The sequence below is a fragment of the Mugil cephalus genome, chromosome 3 (assembly GCF_022458985.1).
Source record: "Mugil cephalus isolate CIBA_MC_2020 chromosome 3, CIBA_Mcephalus_1.1, whole genome shotgun sequence".
In the NCBI taxonomy this organism is placed as follows: domain Eukaryota; kingdom Metazoa; phylum Chordata; class Actinopteri; order Mugiliformes; family Mugilidae; genus Mugil; species Mugil cephalus.
Window position 1 is genome coordinate 31,427,811 of NC_061772.1, and position 15,195 is coordinate 31,443,005.

At 49.6% G+C, this 15,195-nt stretch overlaps 1 protein-coding gene across 10 annotated transcripts in view; it reads right to left on the reverse strand.

Annotated features, from left to right (window-relative positions):
- Positions 1–381: 381 nt before the first annotated feature.
- fhod1 (formin homology 2 domain containing 1) overlaps positions 382–15,195 on the reverse strand; it is a 33,400-nt gene continuing 18,586 nt past the window's right edge. For 2 of the 10 annotated variants that reach the window (XM_047580973.1, XM_047580984.1), the window contains 19 exons: positions 15,148–15,195; positions 13,146–13,256; positions 11,576–11,653; positions 11,029–11,055; positions 9,797–9,847; positions 8,350–8,498; positions 8,104–8,160; positions 7,908–8,024; positions 7,490–7,662; positions 5,226–5,828; positions 4,699–4,854; positions 4,402–4,584; positions 3,634–3,753; positions 3,369–3,530; positions 2,690–2,880; positions 2,374–2,566; positions 1,947–2,127; positions 1,430–1,606; positions 382–860 (listed from right to left, as the gene is read on the reverse strand). The exon at positions 15,148–15,195 is cut by the window's right edge and continues 350 nt beyond it. In XM_047580973.1, coding sequence (XP_047436929.1) covers positions 778–860; positions 1,430–1,606; positions 1,947–2,127; positions 2,374–2,566; positions 2,690–2,880; positions 3,369–3,530; positions 3,634–3,753; positions 4,402–4,584; positions 4,699–4,854; positions 5,226–5,828; positions 7,490–7,662; positions 7,908–8,024; positions 8,104–8,160; positions 8,350–8,498; positions 9,797–9,847; positions 11,029–11,055; positions 11,576–11,653; positions 13,146–13,256; positions 15,148–15,195 — 2,860 coding nt within the window. In that variant the 3' untranslated portion in view covers positions 382–777. The remainder of the gene's footprint in view (positions 861–1,429; positions 1,607–1,946; positions 2,128–2,373; positions 2,567–2,689; positions 2,881–3,368; positions 3,531–3,633; positions 3,754–4,401; positions 4,585–4,698; positions 4,855–5,225; positions 5,829–7,489; positions 7,663–7,907; positions 8,025–8,103; positions 8,161–8,349; positions 8,499–9,796; positions 9,848–11,028; positions 11,056–11,575; positions 11,654–13,145; positions 13,257–15,147) is intronic. The other 8 variants (XM_047580975.1, XM_047580977.1, XM_047580976.1 and 5 more) reach the window with 8 other exon arrangements.

Consider the following 15,195-nt stretch of genomic DNA (forward strand, 5'->3'; position numbering starts at 1 on the left):
CTGAAGCAGCTCTGTGGATTTTATTGACCGTCTGACTGTGCTCAGTAATATTTGGCCTCCCTCAGCTGGAACACATATCTCAGGTATTTTCTTGTGTAATATTTGTTTCCCGTTATTTATTCAGCCCTGAGTTCCTCCAGCTCAGGTCGGAGCCTCCAGGATCTGGACTACAGAGACGTCTCCAGCTGTAGTTCTTCTAAGACTCAGGGGCAGGAACGTTCTTCCTGATCTGGATCATCTCTGTCCAGGAGGAGAATCTGAATCTGGTCGTGATCCAGTCAGAACCTGAGCTACTGCGACTGAATGAAGTCTGAGGGCACAGCTGCGTTAAAGAAGCTTTAAAAACCTTTAGATTTGAACTTAAAGGACGAGGAGACATGATCAGTGAAAATTATCCTTATTAAAAATCTTTATTAATTATTAAACACATTCATCTTTATCTCTAGAAAACGTTGGAGTTGATGTTAAAGTTAAAAAACGTCGGTTCCTCCAGGGTTTAAAACCTTCACCTCTCAGTGAACATGTTAGCCTAGCCTCACTTAGCTTAGCTTAGCATTAGGGCAGTTAGCCTGCTGTGTGGAAACAACAAACACCTCATGTGGTTCTTTTAACTCTGAACTGTGTGGAAACATTTAATTTCCTGTTGATTCGCTTTCAGTTCATCTCCTCCTCCTCCTGCTCCTCCTCCTCCTGCTCCTCCTCCTGCTCCTCCTCCTCCTCCTGCTCCTCCTGCTCCTCCTGCTCCTCCTGCTCCTCCTGACTGATGAAGATCTGAAATCACAGCTGTTGTCCCGTCTTGCTGTTGAGGCCCAGAGCTTGAACCACGTCCAGACTGAGGCCGCTCTTCAGAGTCCTCCGCACTAGAAGAAGACAAACAGGAAGTGAAACCTCAGCATCACCCAGCTCTAATTAACTTTAATAAACACAAACTTTAATTAACATTAATTAACTTTACTTTCATTAATTTAAACTTTCTTTAGCAGCAGGACACAAATGGCTCAGTGAAACGTTCTGAATACATTTGTTCTCAGGTGATTAAATGTATTTGCATGCGTTGTGTTCCTCATCCTCCTGATCAGAAATAAAACCATTTCTGAGAGTGAAAGTTGGAGCGAGCTCCTGGTTCTGGTGGTGTGGTCCTCTAATCTGTAGCTGTGGTGATAACCTGGTGATAACCTGGTGATGATCTGGGGATGATCTGGGGATTAACGGAGGAAGCGACACTGATATGAGGCTGTTCTGTGTTTTGGACACAGAACGTCTGTTGTGTCTCAGTCTGAACCAGAACCAGAGTTGACCTTCAGCAAGAATCAGGTCACATGACCAGCGGGACCAGCTGATTGGTGCTAACGTCAATGCTAACGCTACACAGCGCGGAAACACGAGGAGGAGCTGGTAGCCATGGCAACAGCCCAGCGGCAGTACTCACGGGACTTCCTGTTCAGTCGGGACCGTTTGCGGGTCTTAGGGCTCTCTGGTCTGTCTGAGGGATTCTGGGTAACGGACTTGACCAGGCGGTCCATGATCTCATCTGTGGCGTCGTCCTGGGAACTGATCCCGTCATCTTTGGCTGCAGACGTCTGGGCCAGACTCAACCTGCCGGTACCTGGGAACCAGAACCAGAACTTCGGAACCAGGACACCAGAACCAAGACCATAATCTTCACATATTTCTTTTAACATAAGACACGCCCACTGTCAATATCGCCATGGTTACCCATCACATTCATCCATCAACCAAATGGTCCTAATAACTAAATGTGTTTTTCAGCTTTAGAAATGTCCAGGTTAGATTTACACTCTAAGTTCTAAAGACGGTTGGTTCGACGTGTTTGTGGTTATAAACGGAGAGAGAGGGTGACCATGACACAGCCGGCGTTGTCACGGTTACTGATCACATTCAGGGTCAGGTTCTGGTTCTGTTAGAGGGCTAGCCTCTGGTCTTACTTCGTATGCCTCTGGACCGTCTCAGGCCTCGCGTATCCAGACTCAGGCGGCTGTCGCTGATCAGCAGGTTCTTCATGTTCTCATGCTCCTCCTCCTGGTCTGGCTCCGCCTCCATCTCCGCTGCCATGGAGACGGGGACGGGGTTCTCCTGATGAGGCACCGCCCCTGAAAACTTCTCCGTCTGAGAGGAAGAGACACAAATCAGAGAGGGGGGGTCAGATAAAAGCCAGTCTGCCTACAGCGCCCCCTGCTGTCTGGACGTCTACAGGCTGTTTCCATGGAAACCAGCAGCTCTTGAACAGAAACTGACCCTGAACAACGTAGAGACACATTCATCAGAGGAACCATGAAGGTCATTAAGAGGTTTGTGTCTCTGTGAGGTTCATAGTTCATCTGACCCCTGACCCCTGACCCCTGACCCCGTTACCTCGGTGATCATCTTCCCTCTGGTCTTGGTCCGTTCTCGGTGGGCGGCTCGTTTGCGCTTGAGTGTGACGACACGTTCTCTGGTCGTTCGATACTCCAGAGAAAACTCACTGATGATCCGGCAGAAGCTGGTCACCTTGATGTCTCTGACTGAGGAAGAAGGTTGGCCCAGGAACAGCAGGAAGGAGTGGAACCTGGAGGAGGAGGGGGGGTGGGGGGGGACGGGACGGGGACGGGGGGACGGGGGGGGTGAGTGAATAGTTTGGTTTACGAGCTCAGATCAGATCCAGATCCGGGGAGGGGGGGGGGGTTCAGACCTGTTGATGACCCTGCGGTGGACCACCTTCAGGATGATGATCCTCTGAGTGCAGTCCTTCAGGAAGTCGGCCATCTTGTTCTTCAGCACCGCTTTGGTTTCATGCTTAGCCACAACCTTCAGGTTATCCCATGATGCTTTGCAGCGTCTCTCCAGCTGCATCAGGTTCTCTGAGAGGAGCTCAAAGTCCACCTGAGGGAGGGGGTGGGGGGGGGGGGTTACAACATCACTCACAAAACACAATCAAACACATGTAACATTTAGGAGGAGGAGGAGGAGGAGGAGAGTGAGGAGGAGAGTGAGGAGGAGGAGGAGGAGGAGGAAGAGGCGGAAGAGGAGGAGAAGGAGGAGGAGGAGAGTGAGGAGGAGGAGGAGGAGGAGGAGAGTGAGGAGGCGGCGGAGGAGGAGGAGGAGGAAGAGGCGGAAGAGGAGGAGAAGGAGGAGGAGGAGAGTGAGGAGGAGGAAGAGGAGGAGGAGGAGGCGGAAGAGGAGGAGGAGGAGGAGGAGAAGGAGGAGAGGGAGGAGGCAGAGAGGGAGGAGGAGGAGGAGGAGGTGGAGGAGAGGGAGGAGGAGGAGGAGAGGAAGGAGGAGGATGAGGAGGAGGAGAAGGAGGAGAGGGAGGAGGCAGAGAGGGAGGAGGAGGAGGAGGCGGAGGAGGAGGAGGAGGAGCAGGAGGCTACCTTGGCTGAGCGGGTGATGGCTGGGATCTCAGAGTAGACGTCGGAGGAGTCTGGGTCGTTCTCCACCACCAGGCTACAGGTGTGATGAAGGAGAGACTGACGGTGGACGGTGTCCTTCACCTCCACCACCTTCTCCAGGTAACTCAGCTCAAAGCCCTTAGCCTGCACACAGAGGGGGGGGGGGGGGGGGGCTGGTTAGGAGGAGGAGGAGCAGGAGGGGTTGTCGCGGTAATTTCTTCATATAATGAGGAGGCCTCGTTCTCACGTTGGAGCTGTTGAGGAAGTTTCCGATGGCGAGCAGCGTGGCCAGGATCCTCCTGAACGTCTGATTGGACGCCAGCTGCTCCATACCCAGCTTCAGGTCAAACAGAGGCTCTGCAATCTCCTGCAGGGGGCGACACAGCCAGCGGCATTCATGCATTCATGCATTCATTCATTCGTCTACAGCCTCTGCTCTTAGGACTTTTACATCTTTTTGTTGCTGAGGTCAGAACTGAAACTTTTAGGGTTTCAGCTCCAACTACATGGAACATTTTACTCCACCATGATTACCTCATGATATCCAGGCTTCATGTCTTAAACTGATTTTGTAAATTCAGTCATTATTTGTATCTTTTATGTCTGTTTAATGTTGAGTCTGTCTGAGTGTTGCTATATGAGCTGTTCTTCTTGACAGGTCACTGAGACAAACCTGGTTAAATGAAGGTGAGAATAAAACTCTCTGCTCGGAGATGAGCCTCAGATGAACTCGTCTAAACCGGTGACATGTGGATATCGATTCCTCCGATACCAGGTCTAATATTGATTCTCAAATCAAAATATCGATACTTTTGATACCCGAGTCATTGGACGTGACGTAGGAGTGGGAAGTGGACAGGAACTAAAATATTGAGTTGTTGCAACACAACGTACGTTGTGAAACGCCTCAGGTTCTCAGACTGATCCTGTCCTGGACCAGATTAGACCGTCTGGTCTGGTACATTTCACACCTGTACTCTGAAGTCTAAATCTTCAGCTGGTCTCAGCTCGTTACCTTCTCCAGAGCCTCGTAGTTGAGTTTGAAGGCCCAGAGCTGGAGACGGGGCGTCAGGGCGTTGATGGAGGCCAGGCTGAACAGGAACTGCTCCGCTGTCCCCAGGGGGACGTCAGGATTGGCCAGCTGAGCCTCCTGGATCTTCTGCTTCTCCTCCTCGGTGGGAGTCATGGTCAGGATCTTCTGCTCAGCACAGGATGGGGGGGTTAGTTGTTAATAATGTGACCAATAGACTCAACACAGTCTTTCAGACTTTATCAGTCGATCTGATCCCTGGAGGCGGGGCCTGTTCGGTACCTCGATGCCCTCCTTGCTGATGGCGTACTCGTCGAAGTTGAGGATGGCGGTCTTGATGACGTGGACCGCCGGTAGAACAGTCATCCCGATGTTGATGGCGTTGCTCCTCTTTGGGTCCAGGACCAGGATCGCAGTCTTCTTGGTCTCAGGTCCTTTCTGCACAGATGAAAGACGAGGATGCAGCTTTTAACCTCAGGATCATTGTTAAACTTTATAAAGAATAGAAACGTTAAATGTTACTCTGAGCTTTTAACTGGATGTTCTCCATCCCATGGAGCCCCCTGGTGGAGAGGCTCTGCAGCAGCAACTGTCAATGTTATGTCTGTTTTCTACTGAGCTCATAAAGAGGAGAAACATAATATAATACAAATAAAAAATGAATATTCTCCTAAAGGACCCTCTCACGTAGCTCCTACAGGAATACCTCTTATCTTTAGCACCGTCTGCTCTAGTTCTAATTTAGTTTTCTTAGACTTTGGCCACTAGCAGCTCCTCTTTGACTCTCTAGAGATGTGGACCCTGGTTACCTTGGCGACAGCCATCTCCTTGGCTTTGGACTCAAACAGGTGCTCGAGGCGGGCGGTGTCCACGGCCACCTTGTCCAGAGACGCCCACACCGTCCCCCGACCGAAGCGACACTTCTTGGGTCCGTCCGCCTGCTTCAGCTCCTTCCAGAACAACTTCACTGTCTTCTTCTTCTGTTTGGAGAACAAGGAGCCAGGAGGAGGGGGAGGAGGAGCACCTGGGGGAGGGGGCGGGGCCATACCAGGTGGAGGAGGTGGGGGAGGCGGGGCCTGAGCCATACCTCCAGGTGGAGGAGGTGGGGGAGGTGGAGGAGGAATTCCAGCCATTCCTGGGGGAGGAGGGGGAGGCGGAGGGAGGCCAGAGAGGCGGGAGAACGAGGAGCTGGAGTCGGAGGTGTCCATGTCCAACACGTCAATGTCCTCCTCGTCCAGCAGGTCGGAGAAGTCCAGGTCCTTGATGCGCAGGGCGGAGGCGCGAGGCTGGAGCTGGTCCCAGGCATCAGGGCCTCCGGAGGCCCCAGGACCCAGGGGGGTCATCTGGGTGGTCTCCAGGCGGCGGGCGTGGGTCTCCACGTCGATACTGGTCTGCTGCTTCAGGAGACGCTGCTGAAGGAGGACACGCATCAGATCAACGACAGAGACACACCTGGACACACTTGGACACACCTAGTCACACCTGGACACACCTGGACACACCTGGACACACTTAGACACACTTAGACACACCTGGACACACCTAGACACACCTGGACACACCTGGACACATCTAGTCACACCTGGACACACCGGGACATATCTAGTCACACTTAGTCACACGCAGACACATGTAGACACACCTGGACACACCTGGACACACCTGGACACACCTGGACACACCTGACACCCCTAGTCACAACTAGTCACACCTAGTCACACCTAGACACACCTAGACACACCTGGACACACCTGGACACATCTGGACATATCTAGTCACACTTAGTCACACCTGGACACGCGTAGACACACCTAGACACACCTGGACACACCTGGACACATCTAGTCACACCTGGACACACCTGGACACATCTAGTCACACCTGGACACACCGGGACACACCTGGACACACCTGGACATATCTAGTCACACTTAGTCACACGCAGACACATGTAGACACACCTAGACACACCTGGACACACCTGGACACACCTACACACACCTGACACCCCTAGTCACAACTAGTCACACCTAGTCACACCTAGACACACCTAGACACACCTGGACACACCTGGACACATCTGGACATATCTAGTCACACTTAGTCACACCTGGACACGCGTAGACACACCTAGACATACCTGGACACATCTGGACATATCTAGTCACACTTAGTCACACCTGGACACGCGTAGACACACCTAGACATACCTGGACACACTTAGACACACCTGGACACACCTAGACATACCTGGACACACCTGGACATATCTAGTCACACCTAGACACACCTGGACACACCTGGACACACCTACACACACCTGACACCCCTAGTCACAACTAGTCACACCTAGTCACACCTAGACACACCTAGACATACCTGGACACACCTGGACATATCTAGTCACACTTAGGCACACCTGGACACACGTAGACACACCTGGACATATCTAGTCACACTTAGGCACACCTGGACACACGTAGACACACCTGGACACACCTAGTCACACTTAGGCACACCTGGACACACGTAGACACACCTGGACACACCTAGTCACACTTAGGCACACCTGGACACACCTGGACACACCTAGTCACACCTGGACACACCTGGACACACGTAGACACACCTGGACACACCTACACACACCTGACACACCTACACACACCTGACACGCCTAGTCACACCTAGTCACACCTGGACAAACCTGACCTCTGACCCTGGTCTCACCTTCTCTCAATCGGTTTTAAAGCCTGCACTGGCCTAAACCTTCAGGTCCTGAGAAGAGTCTGTAAAAATATATTTAACAAACTCCTGCCGTCATTTTAAAGGAGCTTTAGAAATAAAGTTGAGTCCCTGGTCACACCTGAAGACCTCTGACCTCTGACCCTGGTCCTGGTCCTACCTGACCCTGGTTCCTGTCACGTGAACCTGAACGTTTCTCTGTTCTCTGATGGATCCAGAACCAGATCTCTTCCTGGTTCTTGGATTTCTGGGTTTGTCTCGAGGACAAGCTAATAATGATGATGAGTGGGTCTGGTTCTGGGATGAACCCCCTGGTTCAGGGTCTGACCTGCTGCTCCTGGGCCAGTCGGGCCCGTGCTGCCTGGGCAGAACCTTCCAGAACCTCCAGCTCCGCCCTGCGGGAGGTGCTGCTCTCACTGGGGGCGGTGGGCTCCACTGAGCGCGCTCTGATACTCGACAGACGCTCCAACACCCGACCAGAACCAGGACCTGGATCCTCACCTGAGAGGAGGGAAGCACAGGGAGGTCTCACTCCTCTCAGACTCCTCTGAACCAGAGTTAAACAACAACAACAACAACAACAACAGTAATAATAATAATAATCTGGAATAATGTCGTCTCTGTCTAGTCCCATGTGAATAGGACTTAAGAGTTGTTCATGAAGAAGAAAAACTGGATTATCAGGAGCCGCCATCTTGGCTCCAGTACGATGTACACTAGTGAAACACAAATATGTCCTCTCTCACCGGGCAGGAGGCTTCCTTCTTCTTCTTCTGTGGTGTTGGGCGTCTTCGAGTACAACATGTCCAACAGGAACTTGGTGTCGTTGGACAACGTGCTGCACTGATGCTGGACGGGCGCTGCTGCAACACAGAGGGGTGGACACATGTCATAAAGTTCCTGTCTCTGTCTCTAGAGGACAACAGATCCCTGGTGTCTCACCTGGTGCATTCTGGGAGTTGGAGTGTTTCTCAGTGTCCAGACTGCTGGACGTTGAACCTGAACAAAACCACAGAAGAAGAAAATTCATTCATGTGTGGGGAGCTACTACTACTACTACTACTACTACTACTACTACTACTACTGTCACTACTACTATTATTACTATTACTACTACTTCTGTCACTACTACTATTATTACTATTACTACTACTAATAATAATAATAATTATGATAATAAAGAGTCACCATGATGTGACGTCTCTTCATCCTCGGGTGTCGGCTGTGGGCTCGTAGTCGTGACATCATCAAAGGAGGAAAACTTGGCCTGAGTGAGGTTTTTACTTCTTCTCTTCTTTCCAGCTTGTGTAGCTTCCAGGCTGCGCAGGAAGTTCCCTCTGTGGGGGGGGGGCAATAAATGAATAAATAAGTAAACGTCTGTATGTGACAGCAGGTGAAAGTCGAGTCGATTTAATATTAAACCAACAAACATCAACCAGCATCAAATGAGGTTTCACATCAGTTTCTGTTTTCACTGCAAAACCAGATCCAGGGATTAACACCAGCGATTAGACTCCACCCAACGTCACAGAACACACAAGCAAACCAGTCAGGCCCCCAAACCAAACCCTGACCCCCCTGACCCCCACCCAACCAATCAGAACCCCACCACCACCACCACCAGTAACAAGCAGTCCCTTTATCAAGAGTCCAGACCTGAAGTCTGGAGTTGAGTCCTCCCAGCTCTGTGTACTGAGTTCTGCTCCTAGGTCTCTGGTCTATAGGTTCTAGGTTCTAGGTTGTAGGTCTCTAGGTCTCTAGTCTCTGGGTTCTAGGTTCTAGGTTCTAGGTTCTAGGTTCTGGTCTCTGGGTTCAGGTCTGTAGGTTCAGGTCTCTGGTCTCTTGGTTCTAGGTTCTGGTCTCTGAGTTCAGGTCTCTAGGTTCAGGTCTCTGGTCTCTAGGTCTCTAGTCTCTGGGTTCTAGGTTCTAGGTTCTAGATTCTAGGTTCTGGTCTCTGGGTTCAGGTCTGTAGGTTCAAGTCTCTGGTCTCTTGGTTCTAGGTTCTAGGTTCTGGTCTCTGGTCTCTAGGTACTAGGTTCTGGTCTCTGAGTTCAGGTCTCTAGGTTCAGGTCTCTGGTCTCTGAGTTCAGGTCTCTAGGTTCTGGTCTCTGGTCTCTAGGTACTAGGTTCTGGCCTCTGAGTTCAGGTCTCTAGGTTCATGTCTCTGGTCTCTAGGTTCTAGGTTCTGGTCTCTGAGTTCAGGTCTCTAAGATCAGGTTTCTGGTCTCTAGTTTCTAGGTCTAGGTGCAGGTCTCTGGTCTCTAGGTTCAGGTCTCTGGTATTTGGGTTCAGGTTTCTGGTTTCTGGTCTCTAGGTTCTAGGTTCAGGTCTGTGGTCTTTGGGTTCAGGTCTCTGGGTTCTAGGTGCAGGTCTCTGGTATTTGGGTTCAGGTTTCTGGTCTCTAGGTTCTAGGTTCTAGGTCCAGGTCTCTGGTCTCTGGTCTCTGGGTTCAGGTCTCTGAGCTCCACAGTTGATTCTCTGCTGGATCTTAGGTTCTATGGTTCTGGTCAGAACCAGGACTACGGAGACGGAGACGACCATCAGAGAGACATGAGAGGACACCGTCCTTTGATCTGATTGGTCCAGTCACACTCCTCCTACAGCTCCCAGCATGCAACGGGGCAGCAGAACTTACCTAAACTTCCTCAGGACCGGTTTGTCCTGATTTACATCAGAGTCCCCTGAACTGCAGAGACACAACACACACCTGAGTCACACAACACACACCTGAGACACGCAACACACACCTGAGACACGCAACACACACCTGAGACACGCAACTCACTCCTGAGACACGCAACACACACCTGAGACACGCAACACACACCTGAGACACACAACACACACCTGAGACACGCAACACACACCTGAGACACACAACACACACCTGAGACACGCAACACACACCTGAGACACACAACTCACTCCTGAGACACGCAACACACACCTGAGACACGCAACACACACCTGAGACACACACCTGAGACACGCAACACACACCTGAGATCCAACACACACCTGAGACACACACCTGAGACACACAACACACACCTGAGACACACAACACACACCTGAGACACGCAACACACACCTGAGACACACAACACACACCTGAGACACACAACACACACCTGAGACACGCAACACACACCTGAGACACACAAAACACACATGAGACACACACCTGAGACACGCAACACACACCTGAGACACACACCTGAGACACGCAACACACACCTGAGAGACACACCTGAGACACGCAACACACACCTGAGACACGCAACACACACCTGAGACACACAACACACACCTGAGACACGCAACTCACTCCTGAGACACACACCTGAGACACACAACACACACCTGATCAGCTGATTTAAACCTGATCAGCTGATCAGAGTTTACTGTTTAATTTCCAGGTTCAACGCAAACAGAAAAAAACCTCAGAGAGAAAAAGATTAAAAGATTCATTCAGTCATTTATACAGGAGGAGAAAGGAGGAGGGGGGGGTAGAGGAGAAAGAGGAGGGGGGGTGTGGCAGCAGGAGGAGAAAGGAGGAAGGGGGGTAGAGGAGAAAGGAGGAGGGGGGGTGTGGCAGCAGGAGGAGAAAGGAGGAGGGGGGGTAGAGGAGAAAGGAGGAGGGGGGTATGGGAGAAAGGAGGAGGGGGGGTGTGGCAGCAGGAGGAGAAAGGAGGAGGGGGGGAGTATGGCAGCAGGAGGAGAAGGGGGGGGGGGGTATGGCAGCAGGAGGAGAAAGGAGGAGGGGGGTATGGGAGAAAGGAGGAGGGGGGGGTATGGCAGCAGGAGGAGAAAGGAGGAGGGGGGGAGGGGGGGGCATGGCGGCAGCAGGAGGAGGAGGATACTCACCAGAAGACCTGGTCTTCCTCCCCAGAGCTGGGGGGGAGGGTTGAGGGAGAAGAAGAAGAAACGATGAAGATTAAAACATTAGAACTGTTTCTTTTATTACACTGATTATTAGACAGAACCAGAACCAGAACCGGTCTAGAACCAGAACAATAGACAGGAATGAGAAAACAAGCACCGAATGAAATAAGAGGTGAGAGTTTAGTGAGAATCAAACGTTAGAGAATTGATCAGCTGATTTAATGATGGATCTAGAAAATGAACCCAAGAAGAAAAAAGAACAATCAACTATCGACACAGGATCCAGAACCACCTCCAGAACCACCTCCAGAACCAATCCAACAAGATACACCAGGAAGCAAACCCGCCTTGTTACCACGGTAACCACACATCCCCGTTCATCCCAGTTCATCCCAGTTCATCCCAGTTCATCCCAGTTAAACTCAGTTCATCCCAGTTCATCCCAGTTAAACTCAGTTCATCCCAGTTAAACTCAGTTCATCCCAGTTCATCCCAGTTAAACTCAGTTCATCCCAGTTAATCCACTCACCTGAAGCCCGTCTTACTTTCCATCTTGTTGCTGGACGGAGACGACGAGTTCTGCTGGAGAGAGACATCTGAGGACGAGCTGCAACAATCACAACCATAATATGGAGTTAATAAAGTATCCATCATCCATCCATCATCCATCATCCATCCATCCATCCATCATCCATCCATCATCCATCCATCATCCATCATCCATCATCCATCCATCCATCCATCATCCATCCATCATCCATCCATCATCCATCCATCATCCATCCATCCATCATCCATCCATCATCCATCATCCATCCATCATCCATCATCCATCATCCATCCATCTCATCATCCATCCATCATCCATCATCCATCATCCATCCATCCATCATCCATCCATCCATCATCCATCAACCATCCATCATCCATCATCCATCCTCCATCCATCCATCCATCCATCAACCATCAGCCATCCATCCATCATCCATCCATCCATCCATCATCATCCATCATCCATCAGCCATCCATCCATCCATCATCCATCCATCATCCATCATCCATCCATCCATCCTCCATCCATCCATCCATCCATCAACCATCAGCCATCCATCCATCCTCCATCCATCCATCCATCCATCATCCATCAGCCATCCATCCATCCATCATCCATCCATCATCCATCCATCCATCCATCCATCCATCCATCATCCATCAGCCATCCATCCATCATCCATCCATCATCCATCATCCATCCATCCATCCTCCATCCATCCATCCATCCATCCATCCATCATCCATCCATCCATCCATCCATCCATCATCCATCATCCATCCATCCATCATCCATCCATCCATTATTCAGATGATCAATCTTTCCTCCAGTGAACGTTTTTTCACCTTTCTGAGTTAACTGCATGATATTTATGTTTCTTGTACATTTGTTCATATGCAAATTCTGCACATGTTTTCACTCACACTATTTTTTATTTCACTAGATTTACTCGATTTTATTTTATTTATTTTTTATTTCATTATTGTTTTATTTTAGTATATTTTACTTTTACTTTATAAGATTTGGTGATGCTGTAATGAGCCGTGTGGCCTGCAGGGGGCTACACACTAACACACGTGTCAAGCATAAGGCCCATCCAGGCCATCTATTGTTCCTCAGGCTTTAGTTTTAGAGTTGTGGACAGAAGACGACACAGAGACCTGGAACTAAAAACAAACTCACTTGTGTCTCTTTAGAAACGTCCAGTTGTTCATTAAATGTTTTGTAATGGTTCAGTTCATTAAATTGAAACAGGTTCATAATGTTCTTCTCTGACCTGAAACAAAGTGAAACATCTGTAGTTCAGGTTATTATCCTGATGTGTTCCTGGTCCGACCCCCTGAGGTCAAACCGGACTGAATGTGGCCCCTGAACTAAAAGGAGTTGGACCCTTTTCACTAACAGGTCTGCAGAGTCATCAGCAGCATGTCCCCGAAAGTCCCCGGAACTTTTAGACCCAGGAACTTTAATGAACGAAGTAAAAGGACTCATCATCTCCTTCCCCTCCTGTCCAGTGGGTGGCGCTAACGCAGGCGACTACACAGACCTGCCGGCGGATGGAGGCTCCTCAGAGATGGAGCTGGCTTTGGAGAAGAGTCTGGACTTCCTGCTCAGACCCAGAGCCGACATGTGATGACTGAGGAAAGAGCGACTCCTGCTGGAGGAGACGCAGCAGGAAGACGGAGACGGAGACAGAGACAGAGACAGAGACAGAGAGACATAGATATAGACACCGGTGATTAGATGAGAGACAGTAAACCAAGAACCCAGAATGAGAAGAACCAGCTGAGAATAAACTGTGATCTGAAAGAAGGAGGACTGCAGCCACGAGGACATTATTGGACAATTATGTCCAAAACACAGAGACAGAACATTTCTCCAGGTTCATCTCAGACTCAACGTTAAGACACGTTAACCTACCACAGAACCAGACAAGAGAATCTGAGGAACCAGAACCAGAGGAATTAGAACCAGAGGAACCAGAACCAGAATCAGTGAAATTAGACTAACCAGAGGAATTAGAACCAGAGGAACCAGAACCAGAGGAATCAGAGGAACCAGAACTGGAGGAACCAGAGCCAGAGGAATTAGAGGAACCAGAGGAATTAGAACCGGAGGAACTAGAACCTGAGGAACGAGAGGAACCAGAACCAGAGGAACCAGAACCACAATCAGAGGAATTAGAGGAACCGGAGGAATTACAACCAGAGGAAGTAGAACCAAAGGAACCAGAGGAACCAGAACCAGAATCAGTGAAATTAGACTAACCGGAGGAATTAGAACCGGAGGAACTAGAACCTGAGGAACGAGAGGAACCAGAACCAGAGGAATTAGAGGAACCAGAGCAATTAGAACCGGAGGAACCAGAACCAGAGGAATTAGAGGAACCAGAGGAATTAGAACCAGAGGAACCATGAAAACCAGGGCAACCAGAGGAACATTCCTTCCTTCCTTCCTTCCTTCCTTCCTTCCTTCCTTCCTTCCTTCCTTCCTTCCTTTCCATCTGGTTCCTGAATCTGGATCATGTCTCCAAGTCTCCTTCCATGTGTCCTGGTTCTGGTCCAGTGGTAGGTAGAGATCCATCAGAGGCAGCAGCTGATACATTATTGTACTGACCACATGGTGGCGCTGCTGCTGATTGACACACATACTGAGACCAGATCTCCAGTTCTGTCTGGAGACACGATTTATGAGAAACACTTACAGGACAGAAGAGAAGTTCCATAATAAGCAGCAGGTCTGATGAACTATTAAAGTCCAGAGGAATGTTCCTTTATTTATAAAATCATTTTTTCCTGTTTTTATCAGATACGAGTTGATTAGATTTGTTTCTCTGAAGGTGTCATGGAAATAAAATGTTCTGGGTGAAGTTTAGTTAGAAACACGTTGAGTTGGAGCACTTCTATCAAACATTCCTCCTGATTGAACTCACTGAACAACTGCTTCCAAGTCAAACACTGAACACGGTCAGAGAAAAGATACGTCCCCGTCTAGTTTAGAGTTTACTGATCACGATGCTAATTAACTAGTTAAACAACAACTAATTAATAATCTGAACCCAGAACGACTGTGAACGTGTCTCAGTTTGTCCAAGTAGCGTTAGCGTTAGCACCAGCTGATCCGGTAGTGACAGGCAGCAGAACCAACCCATAAAGATGGAAGACGCTAAACAGCACGTTGGTCCTCTCCATGGGACATTTGAGGACAAAGACACCAAGAGGGACCAGTGGAGACACATAAAGTATCATCACACTCTGCAGGAAGGAGTTTTCTTTCCAGCTTCAAACAGCACATGAACCAAGCCAAGCATACGTTAGCCGGGGATTCTGCTAGCACTTGGGCTAACGCGGCTAACAGCTGGAGACAAGTTGTTGAGTTTAATGAACTCGTTCAGATATATTCTGTTGTTCCTGGAGTCTGTTTGATCATCAACAATGAAACGCATCAATAGAGATTAAACATGAAGGAGATTTAATCTGATTAATCTTTTAATGGTTTTAACGTGTCATCTTTCTACTCTCATCAATAAACTGATCAATAAAACTCACGGGCTCTGTGGAGTCTTCTCTTCCTGCTCCGAGGTCACGTCTCCATTG